Genomic DNA, 12,334 nt, shown 5'->3' with positions numbered 1-12,334 from the left:
ACAAGTGTGTATGGCTGGGCATGGTGATGCACCTCTGTAGTCCCAGCAACTCAGCAGGCTGAGTGGGAAGGATCTTGAGGCCAGTTCAAGGCTGCAGTGTGCTATGATCACTCTTTAAATCGCCACTACACTTAGCCTGGGCAATGTAGCAAGGACCTGTTTCTAAAAAAATTTTAAAAATATAAAGAGCATCTGTTTGAAAGTCACAGCATCCAATGATCTGCCTGGCTCTGCTTCCCACCCCAGCCCTCAGCCCTGGGCATTTTCCTTATTGGAACCTGTCCAAACCACCTTACGCCTCATCTTCTCTGCCCAGATTCCTTCACTTGTCCCTCACCAAGGACGGGACAAGCAGAACCCAGTTGTGACCATGGCACTTGAATCTGATACCTAGACCATCAGGAAAATTAAAGAGCCCTTCCAGAAAAGGAGTTAACTGGAAGAAATGAGAACTAGGTAAGGATGTTTAACACTCTTATTTTGGTCAAGAACAATTAGCGGTAGGTGGATTTAATTTTAAAATCAGTTTCAGCACCTACACATGGTTCCCTTTGCCCACCCTGTCCCCCCAGCCCCTCCCTGCCCCCAGGTGGATGGCTTTTTTTAAAATCACCACCTTACCCACTCCTCTCCAAGGTCAGGCCACAGCACTGCCATTGCCAAAGCCCTGCTCTGTGCTCAAGGAATCAGCTTCCAGAACTGGCAGATGGAGTTTCCAACTTGAGAGGCAGGTCCAGGGAGCAGCACAAGATTAGGCAGGCCCTTGGAGAGCAACTGGGTAGACTGAAAGCAAAATCTCATGCATGTGCATAGCTCAAAGACAGAAAAGGAAGGCGGGGGAAGGCAGAAGGGAATGATTTGAGGGGAATGACCAGTTAACTTACTAGGTTTGGTTTAAAACAAAGTACTAGTCAAAGAAGGGGTGGCAAAAAGATATAACCCTCTTTTGTTTCAACCTTAATAACCTAAAGAAAAATAACACATATTTAGAGGCATGAATATGACAAATTTTTTATTTCAAAATCTCAAGTTGTAACCAGCATAGCACCACTGACATGGATGCCTTGATAGAACTCTATGATCTGATCACCAGAAAAGATTCTACATGATCACGCCAGACTATAATTAAGGCTAACCAATCAAAATTCAGGTACCCAATACCAGTTATAATCCAGGTAGAAACTACAGATCATAGGAACCCTGGGACTGGCTTTCCAGGGAACCCTGGAATTATTTTTTAAGTGCTACAGCATGTACAAGGACACTGGCCCACAAGCTTGCTTCTCACACGTAGAAACTGACCGACTAAGAGGTAGATGAGAGATTCCAGGTTCCATCTAGCAGTGGAGAGGCAGGGCTTCAGCATGTATCAGAGAGAAGCCCCAAAAGCAAAGTCCACTTATGCTTCAGCAGAGGTGAGCGGGCAGGCTCCTGGCACCACCTCCTCCACAGGGAAGGGAAGGAGGGCTGCACCGCTCTCCCTGTGTCACTGGCTCCTCTCCCTGGGTCCAGGTGGGGCCTCTTGTTTTCTCCAGGCTAACCCACTGTGTCCCAAGGTTAATCTCACAAGACACTGGTCCCTACATCACGTAAAGGGTGGATGGGGAGCCTCCTAATACTATGTCAACATGACTGCTAACAAGGAGCCACACACACAACTGAATTTCACAGGACCCCATATCCTCCAACGGGCTCTTTCCCACGTCTACTCGAAAGGAATCGCGGGTTTCCCTTTGGGCTTTTCTTCCTGGGAATCAGTCCATGGGAGATGCCAAGCCCTGCTGGAACATGAAATTATCCACAGATGTGTAACTGCATACTCTAACAGGAGAGAAAACACGCTTATTTTTGTTTCCAGCTACACAGACTTAGCTTTCTAAACACAAAAACTGAATAATTTATCTGAATTATGCATAATGGTTTGGTATCTCTAAGAAAGCATATAAAACATAAAATAAACTCATGTTCGTGCATGAATTAAACTGACTTCATGAGTCCTAGGGAGATGCATTAACCTGTGCTGTTCCCCTGGATGCACACTTGGCCTCACACAGGTGCCACTAACAGCCCCGATGGCACAGTGCCAGAGGACAGCAAGGTGAGGCTGGGGAAGTGAGGATGCAGGGCCCAGAGAGGACCTGGGCAGTGACCCGAGTGCCTCCAATAGTCTCAGATGCTACTTGATTACTTCTATGCTATGGGCTGTCAACTCTTAAACAGGCTAGAAAATATTTACCCATGTACTACCATGTTTGGATTTCAAACAAACATTTGGTATCAGATTGGGGGAGCAACAAATAATAAAATTAGGGTCTGTACTGTTAAAGTATAGTATGTAACAGTAATAAAACCTGTGTGGGGGCATTTTTGGTTAATTTGTCATCGAAAACAGTAATTCAACCTGGGAGAGCTGCTATATGGGGAGGGAAGAGTGAAGAAATGAAGTGGAGAACAGGCTTGTCCTCGGGTAGGATGTGTCAGCTTAGACTGGCCCTCAGCATCTGGATGGAGCAATGGGTAAAGGTGCCATGGAAGACCCCACAAAACGACTCCACGTCATCAGAACAAAGACAAACACAAGCTCTTTTCTGACTTCCTAACATAGAACTGTAACATCTGTAATACAAGTTGGTTAAAATACTGCTCAAACAGCACATACGGGAACAATACCTTGTCACTCTCTACAAGTACATACTCCATTTACAATTTGGTTTTTAAACCAGAAAAAACTGTTAAAACATCTATCCAACAGTGATGTATTCAAAAGTATATACACCTAATAGTCCAAGAGAATGCTCACTCTGGACCCAGTGTCAGCACCAAAGTGCAGTGTGTGTGACTGCAAATCAGGTAAAAATAAAAAATACAGTACTTTCTGAGGCCTAGGACTAGCTCAGGATACACTTTAAAGCATTTGTGGCAGACAGGCGTGTCCTCAAAGGCCTTCCTTTAAGACAGGCACCAAATCACCACTGGTTACACATAAGTGCATTTTGCATCACTGTACAGGGATATAATTTCCCATCAGAAGGTATAGGAAATTTAAATGCTACACAGTTTTACAAAAATTGCTAGAAAATTTTTTTTGCACTTCAACTTTAAAATTTTTAAATGTGCCACTCTCAACATCAATTACAAACTACTTTCTGACTGCATTACTCAACCCTAAGGAAGAACCTGGTTTCAGGGATTGCATCCCTTTCCCAAGACGTGCACTTGATTCAGAAATGCAGCAGCACAACTACTACATGTTAGTTCTCCGGTTATTAGTTGCTAAACTGTTTAAGAGCCACTGGGCAGCTAGAAGCCTCGAACCCAAAGGCATTAACTGCTTACCAAAAGAAATTCAGTCCGACAACTGGCCTCAGCGTTGTCTTGAAAGGACAAACAGCTAGAGCAAAGTGCTGGGAAGATTGCTGCTCTGCCAGCGCAGGCAGGTAGTCTTTGAGTGCTTATACAGGTGGCTGGACTGACTAAACCTCTTGCCACACTTCAGGCAGGCGTAGGGCTTTTCACCTGTATGAACACGGATGTGTTTCTTGCAATCTGTCAAAGTCAGAAAAGTTTTGCAGCAGATTTTGCAGGCATACTTGCGAGCTCCCTCTACAACCAAAACATTGTGCTCTGATAAGGCCTTCTTGCACTTTGACAGAACATCTGCAGATGCTCTGGTCAATTGTGGAGGGCCAGGCTGGGAAGGATGGCCATTTTCAAATGAGGATGTAGCTCCATTCATCATTAGCTGGGAACTGGTAGAGTTTTCTGGGATCTGTGAGCTCCTGACAGAAGTTACAACTGGCATTTTGGGAGCTATGCGGCGATAGTATGGAAAGTTACTGGCTCCTCCCCTTGGGGAACCTATCATTACCCTGGAGAAGGAGGAGTGGAGGCCCAAACCAGACCTGGAAAAGTCCATCCCAAACTGTTCTCCTCCTTGGTAGCCTGAAGTCTGCACACACGGCAGGCCCATCACCTCCTGCATAGGTCTGACAAAGTGGGAGTCTGCAGGTTCACTAAATGGGTTCTCTACATGGGAGCCAGGGGCAGAGGAGGGCCCACCTGCAGGCCCAGCCTCTGGACTCAACAAATAGGGGGCCTCACTCTCCAGCCTGCAGTCACTAGTGGTGTTTGGGATATTATCATCATTGTTCTGATTTGCAGTAAAGTTATTTCCTCTGCTCTTGTTAAGAAAATTTGAAATACTAAAAGTGGACTTATGCTCTAGGTTATTTGTGACCTCCAAAATGTGGATATCACCTACCCTGTCTGTGCTAGACTGGGGATCTGAAAAACTCCGATCACTGCTTTCAGGGCTGAGGTCTATCTTCTCGGCACTGACCACAACTCCTTCCACTTCTACAGACTCGCTGCCTTCTGCTTGTGAGGTCACATCGCTCACTTCATCCTGAGGCTCAGGCGAGCTCAGGGGCTCAGATTTAACCACCACTCTCATGTGCTCCTTCTCACCAAGGCCAACCTCAGGATTTTCACACTGAAAACTACTTTTGTCAGTTGCAGCTTCCTGATCAAAACTAGTCTCAACCTGAGTTGCCCGAGAGGCCATGGACAACTGTGCCATGTTGCCAGCACTGTTATCAGACTGGCTGGGCACCTGGGCATCTTCTTGAGTGCCAAAAGACTGATCAAACATGATCGCACTGTCTTCCTGGTTATCAGTCATTCCATCAGCTTTAGGATTATCCACAATTTTCAGAGAATCTGGTGAAAAGAACTCCTCCCGAGAATGAACCCCTGAAGGCCCATTCTCCGGTGTAACATCTGAAATGGCAGACTCATCCATGGAGGGTCGGAGGCGCTGCCTGGCCCGCTCTTCTGCAGACTGCTTGCGCTTATGAAGGCGTCTCATGGGGAAGGGCGTGCGCTGATCCAGGTTGTTGCGCATGGAAGAGCTCATGGGGGCTGGCTGCTCCTCGCCATTCTGGCTGGAATTGAGGGCTGAGCTCACAATACTTAGTCCCAGCTGCTGTAGCATAAAGGAGCGCTGCATGCGGGCACTCTGCTCCTGAACGCGCTCACTGGGGGGAGACATGGGCAGCGTCCTTGTCGTTAAGTAATGTTTACATGCCTTAACAACAGAGTTCAAATGCAGGTGAGAGGCTGCCAATAAGACATCCATAACATTGCTCTCCCCCAGCATGAGGGTGGAGGTATACATCATGTCAATCAGTGCAGCAAAGGCCTCTGCTGTCACCACCTCGCTATCCAGCTGGATCATGTTCATGGTCTGATCTCCTTCTGCCACTGAGAACAGGGCTCGGAAATGCGTGCTGCATGCCGCCAGCACGGAGCGGTGGGCTTTAAAGTGTCTATTCCCTACCACAATGACACAATCACAGAGCTGGCCATGAAGTCTCTGGTAGTTCAGCTGCTGGAAGATTTGTTCAAAGTGACCAGGAAAATCCATGATTCTACAGGAAAACAAAGAAAATGTTAAGACCTAGAAAAGCTTCAAAGTCAGAACACAAAGGGTATGATGAAAAGAGTGGAATGGATGGCCAAGCTTGGACCTTTGAAGCCTGTGATCTCTCTGATAATGGGCACATACACTAAGAGCTTGTCATATAAGGAGCAAATGCCAATTCAGCCATCAGCCCAGGAGGCATGCACACATGTGGGCCCAGCTACTGACAGGCTTCTCTTTACTCTTCATATGAGCCATGTATAACACTAAGGGGCTAAGTTAGTAAAGACCAGTGTGTGAGTGATGGATATCTATCCCACAGAAGTTTGTTAGAGTTTTGCATTCCCTAACGATGAGGAATGAATGCAAAGAAATTCCAAAATCTTAGGAACCTTAAATAAGTGAAAAGGGCAAATTAATATTAGTGTGGAAGATTTCCAGTTATAGAGGGTAGCAGATTGCACACATGCATTTGCCCCCTGTTCATTCTTAAAACCCCACTAAAATGACACTAAGCCAGGCGTGGTGGGTCACACCTGTAATCTCAGCACTTTGGGAGGCTGAGACGGGCAGATCACCTGAGGTCAGGAGTTCAAGACGAGCCTGACCAACATGGTGAAACTCCGTCCCTACTAAAAATACAAAAAAATTAGCCAGGCATGGCAGTGTGTACTTGTAATCCCAGGTACTCGGGAGGCTGAGGCAGGAGAATTGCTTGAACCCGGAAGGCGGAGGTTGCAGTGAGCTGAGATCATGCCACTGCACTCCCAGCCTGGGCGACAGAGCCAGACTTCATCTCAAAGAAAAAAAAACCAAAAAAACAAAACACTGAAGTTTTTTGGTTTCGTTGTTGTTTTAAAGGTATACACCCACAAGAAAAACGAGAATGAGAAGGGCTTCAATAGCATTTTGGAAGCTGGGGAGCAGGTAAATCAGTGCTAACTGACTCAGCACACCCCAAAAGTGAAAATCCTAAACTGGCAGTGGATAAAACAACCTAACATATAAATCTCATTCCCAAAGGCCAAGGAACTGGTTGCCCTTGCCAGGGGAAATGGAATGAAGGTGTGGCTAAGGCAGGAGGCCTGGCTGAAAATCTATCCAATAGAAAAAACAAAAACAAAACAAAACAACCCTAGGCCAGATGCGGTGGCTCATGCCTGTAATCCTATAGCACTTTTGGAGGCTGTGGTGGGAGGACTGCCTGAGCTTAGGAGTTTGAGACCAGCCTGGGCAACAAGGTGAAACTCTGTCTCTACCAAAAATACAAAAAATTAGCCGGGCATGGTGGTGTGTGCCTCTGGTCCCAGCTACTCAAGAGGCTGAAGGGGGAGGATCACTTGAGCCTGGGAGGCAGAGGCTGCAGTGAGCAGAGATCGCACCGCTGCACTCCAACCTGGGTGAGAGTGAAACCTGTCTCAAAAAAAAAAATTAGCAGAGTATGGTGGTGTGCACCTGTGGTCCCAGCTACTTGGGAGGCTGAGGTGGGAGGATCACTTGAGCCTGGGAAGTCAAGGCTTCTGTGAACTGTGACTGGGCCACTGCACTCTAGCCTAAGCAACAGAGCAAGGCCCTGTCTCAGAAAATAAAATAAAAATAAGTGAATAAATAAGAAAAAGAGAAGGAATTAATCAGGTCCAATATCTTGACTACAGAAAGAGAAAAGTAAGAATACCGAGGGTGAAAATGATGTAAGAAATGTTTTTTTTGTTGTTGTTTTGAGACAGTGTTTCGCTCTGTTCCCCCAGGCTAGAGTACAATGGCGTGATGTCGGCTCACTGACCTCTGCCTCCCCAGTTCAAGTGATTCTCCTGCCTCAGCCTCCTCACTAGCTGGGATTATAGATGCATGCCACCACGCCCGGCTAATTTTTGTATTTTTAGTAGAGACGGGGGTTTTACCATCTTGGTCAGGCTGGTCTTGAACTCCTGACCTCAGGTGATCCGCCCGTCTTGGCCTCCCAAAGTGCTGGGATTACAGGCAGGAGCCACTACGCCCAGCCAAGAAATGGTATTTTTTTAAATTTTGAGAACTGAATGAATTTTCTTATTAAGACTAATAAGGCCCAACAAGTACTCAACAATATGAAAATACAAATCCCCACACTAGGCTGATATCAGGAATAAAATGGGTGTTTGTCTTTGCCATAACAGCACTGCAAGCTAGAAGATGACAGTTCCTTCAAAATTATCCAAAAAAAAAAAATTTCCAACTTAGAATTCCACACTCAGCCAAACTATTAATCAATTAGGATAAACTAAGGCATTTTCAGATAAGAACCCAAAGGTTTACCCTTTCTCAGGAAGCGACTAAGATTGCAGGAAACAGGAGACTCACTAGAGAAGACAGGCAAAGGGAATCCCAAGGATGATGATGAAGCCCCAGATGACAACTAGGCAGCAGGCCTGGAGAGCAAAAGCAGTCAGACTGGAGCAGGAAGGACTCCAAGGAGTGGGTCTCCAAGGGGGGTGGAAAAAAAAGGAATGGATAGATAACCTGATGTGATTGGGAGTGCTTAGAATTTACCAGTTCTATCAAAGTGTGAAGATGGGTCATTAAAAAAAGACAAGAAAATTTTAAATGGATCAACGATTAACTCCAAGAAAAAAAAAGGTTGTTTACTTGTAGGACACAATATGTAATTCATTTGTAGACAGTATTTACACAGTCATAAAATAAGTACACTAACCAAATGTGAGATACTGGGAAGATGAGAGAAAGCAACTTTGCATGGGGGGAGGGGGTAGAGGAGATGAGGTATAATAAAGTTAAATCTCCGCTTTCCTTATTAATCTAGAAATACAGTCTGAAATAGGTTATCTCAAAAAATAGTAATTTGGCATGTTATTTAGCAGTACAGAAGTTGGTTGAGCATGGTGGCTCATGCCTGTAATCCCAGCGCTTTGGGAGGCCGAGGTAGGTGGGTCCCTTGAGCCCCCAGGAGTTCGAGACCAGCCTGAGCAACACGGCGAAACCCCATCTCTTACTAAAAATACAAAAACAATTAGCCGGGTATGGTGGTGTGCGCCTGCAGTCCCAGCTATTTGGGAGGCTGAGGTGGATCACTTGAGCCCAGGAGTCAGAGGTTGCAGTGAGCAGAGATCACGTCACTGCACTCTAATCTGGGAGACAGAGTGAGACCCTGTCTCAAAAAACAAACAAACAAACAAAAAGGAAGTCAATAGTGGAAGAAATAGCTGAAATAACTGAAAGTGGTTGCCTCTGAGAAGTGGGTAATTGATGGGGAAAAGGATGGGACAGGGGACTGTTGTTCTGTTGTTGTTTCTTTTCACCTATAAGACTTATGGAACTATAGGCTGGGTGTGGTAGCTCATGCCTGTAATCCTAAGCCTTTGGGAGGCCGAGGTGGGTGGATTGCTTAAGCTCAGGAGTTCGAGACCACCCTGGGTAACATGGCAAAACCCCATCCCAACTAAAAATACAAAAAGTAGCCGGCCATGGTGGCAAGTGCCCGCCATGTAGTCCCAGCGTACTTGGGAGGCTAAGGCGGGAGGATTGCTTCAGCCCAGGGGGCAGAGGTTATAGACAGCGAAGATCGCTGCACTGCAACCTGGGCGACAGAGCAAGTCTCTGTCTCAAATAAATAAATACATAAAAATGTATAATCATATTTATAAAATTTTTTTAAAAAAAGGTAGATCCGTGGCATTCTAAAGGGATATACCTGAGATCTTTGCAAATCTCCGAAATTCACAAATACCATCATGGCATTTCATAAGAAGGCAGCATGGGTGCCAAGCGGCTCCCCAGGCCCAACCACTTGCTCTGATGCCCCAGCCGTACAGTCTTACAGGCCAAAGTTGGTCAGGATCGTGGGAAATAACTGAAATGGCAAACTAAGTCCACAAAACCCAAGGGTCTACTGCGGCAACTGAGACTATTATGCTATTTAGCTATACTTGGAAAGTTAATTACCGGAAAAGCAAAATGCCTCAAAGCAGCAGCCACATGTTGGCCATATTGTTTTGCCTCCTATGTTTGTTGACCTCTGATGAATTTCCAACAACAAAATAGATCACTGAAACGCACACTTTCCCACTGAGGTGTCTGCTCTTTGCTATCATGTGTGAGAGATGAGATCTCCAAAGATGCAGCCACTGCCACATCCCTTCTTGCTTTACCAAGCTTTCCTGCAGAAAGCAGAGAGCCAGCAGTGGCAGGCAGCAGCACACACATCCCAGGTCCCCACCCCACTCACTCAGGGCCCACAGAGCTCAAGGCTTTGGGGAGATTAAACGAAATGCAATTACTGCTCATAAGTCTATAGCTCTGCCTTAGAAAGTATACTCATACATGAATAAGTGCCAAGTTCCAGAGGGGTGATTATTCTGTAGCAGTAACAGGGAAGAAACATTCTGGTTTGAGGAATAAAATAAATTAAACAGGGAGTTGTGGTGGGAAGTTGTACAAGCCTCAGAGTTGCTCTTAGCGACCATGGAAGCTTGGGCCCAACAGGCAAAACCAAGGAACACCAGACACTCAGCGTTACTGCTTTCTCTCCTACAGTGGGGAACAGACCCAGTGTATTAGTCTGTTTTCACACTGCTATAAAGAAATACCCAAGACTGGGTAATTTATAAAGGAAAGAGGTTTAATTGACTCACAGTTCTGCATGGCTGAGGTGGCCTCAGGAAACTTACAATCATGGTAGAAGGTGAAGGGAAAGCAAGGACCTTCTTCACATGGTGGCAGGAGAAGAGTGTGTGTGAAGGAGAAACTGTCATTTATAAAACCATCAGACGTTGTGAGAACTCACTGTCACGATAACAGCATGGGGCAAACCACCCCCAGGATCCAATCGCCTCCTTCCCTCCACGTGGGGATTACAATTTGAGATGAGATTTGGGTTGGGACAGGAGCCAAACCATATCACCCAGCATTATAGTAAGTCTCACTGGTGATAGTAACAGAGGTAATGGTAGTGGTAATAAAATATATATTTTTTAATGTGCTTTTTTCTTTGAGACAGGGTTTCACCCTGTTGCCCAGGCTAGAGTACAATGGCATGATCATAGCTCACTGCAGCCTTGAACTCCTGGCATCAAGCAATCCTCCTGCCAGCCTGGGATTACAGGTATAACAGTAACTACTGAGAGCCTGACAGTCACTATTCTAAGTACTTTTAATTTACATTATTTCTAATCTTCAAAACAACAGTGGCAGGTGGGAATTATTTTCCTGACTTAATGGATGGGGGGGGGCCATAAAAGACTGACTTTGCAAATAAATAGTATTTCAACCAGGCATACTGATTTAAAAGGACAGTAATATTCTGTTAAATGCTTCTCTCTCTCTCTCTCTCTCTTTTTTAAATAAGCAACAGAGCTTTTATGAGAAAAAGAGCTTACTTAAAAATTATGGGACTGGGCATGGTGGCTCACATCTGTAATTCCCAGTACTTTGGAAGGCCAAGGTAGGAAGATTACCTGAGCCCAGGAGTTCGAGACCAGCCTAGGCAACATGGCAAGACCTCATCTCTAAAATAAATAAATCATCAAATTTTAAAAATTGTGGTCCCAGAAACACCATTTTGAGGAAATTTGCCAAGAGCCAGGGGACCTTTGAAAAGAGGCTGCTAAGGTAGCTAAACACAACCCCAACAAAGATAAAAGGTTTAAATAATACTGGAATATAGGCAAACAGTACATACAATCTTTTAACTTCCCATCAGCCTAGAGATTCTCAGCTCTACACTAGATCCCCCATCATAGGCCTTGAGACTAACTCAAGTTCCTCTCAAAACACTTTAGGGATGCTTGGAACTTCCTGTTATACCTTGTTGGTAGACCATCTTCAGGCAATACAGAGGCTAATGTCTGCACCATAAGTATGATTCCACCTTGGGAAAGTGGGACTCACAATCTGCAGGCTATCCAAATGTGAAGGGGGAAGGGGTGTTCAAAGATTCTGGGGAGCTGCAAATGACAGATGTCCACCATAGCATCCCTCTGACAAACAGGGCCCCTCTACATATTAATCCAGGTGACTTTGGAAATGCATAGTTTTACTGAGTAAGAGGTGATCTTCCTAGAAATGAAAGAAAGAACCAAACAACAGAAGGACAGATGAGTTGGTGTTACACTGTAACATCTTCAAGTACCAATTTATTAAGTCCTGATTACTCTGCCATGGACTGCTAAAGAAGTAGGGTAAATTTTCTTTAAAAAAGGAACTCCAAAGAAATTAAAACAGAAAATTTAAAACTATTTGTCAACTTATTTAAAAATAATAATAAACAATTACAGCCAGGCACAGTGGCTCATGCCTGCAATCCCAGCACTTTGGAAGGCCAAGGCGGGCATATCATGAGGTCAAGAGAGCGAGACCATCCTGGCCAACATGGTGAAACCCCGACTCTACTAAAAATACAAAAATTAGCTGGGCATGGTGGCCCGTGCCTGTAGTCCCAGCTACTCGGGAGGCTGAGGCAGGGGAATCGCTTGAACGTGGGAGGCGGAGAGTGCAGTGAGCCAAGATCACGCCACTGCACTCCAGCCTGGTGACAGAGCGAGACTCCGTCTCAAAAAAAGAATAAAAATAAACAAATGATAAACAATTACATGTTAACATAACATTTTAATAACTGGGCCGGGCACGGTGGCTCACACCTGTAAAACCAGCAAGCGCCCTGGGAGGTTGAGGTGGAAGGATCAGTGGAGCCCAGGAGTTCAAGACCAGCCTGGGCAACATAGCGAGATTCCATCTCTATATAAAAAAAAGGTTATTTTAAAAATAAATAACTATTTTCCAAAAACATAAGAGGGGTATTGTTTTATATTTTGGCATTAAGAGAAGACAACTGGGCCGGGCGCGGTGGCTCAAGCCTGTAATCCCAGCACTTTGGGAGGCCGAGACGGGCGGATCACGAGGTCAGGAGATCGAGACCATCCT

General features: G+C 45.4%; 1 protein-coding gene across 1 annotated transcript in view; it reads right to left on the bottom strand.

Moving 5' to 3' along the window:
• Nucleotides 1-985: 985 nt before the first annotated feature.
• Nucleotides 986-12,334, bottom strand: part of ZBTB5 (zinc finger and BTB domain containing 5) — a 51,052-nt gene continuing 39,703 nt past the window's right edge. The window contains exon 2 of the mRNA XM_011970116.1: nucleotides 986-5,429. Coding sequence (XP_011825506.1) covers nucleotides 3,392-5,425 — 2,034 coding nt within the window. The 5' untranslated portion in view covers nucleotides 5,426-5,429 and the 3' untranslated portion in view covers nucleotides 986-3,391. The remainder of the gene's footprint in view (nucleotides 5,430-12,334) is intronic.

This window comes from Mandrillus leucophaeus, unplaced genomic scaffold (genome assembly GCF_000951045.1).
Source record: "Mandrillus leucophaeus isolate KB7577 unplaced genomic scaffold, Mleu.le_1.0 Scaffold929, whole genome shotgun sequence".
NCBI classification, from domain to species: Eukaryota; Metazoa; Chordata; class Mammalia; order Primates; family Cercopithecidae; genus Mandrillus; species Mandrillus leucophaeus.
This window is presented reverse-complemented; position numbering and strand designations above follow the sequence as displayed.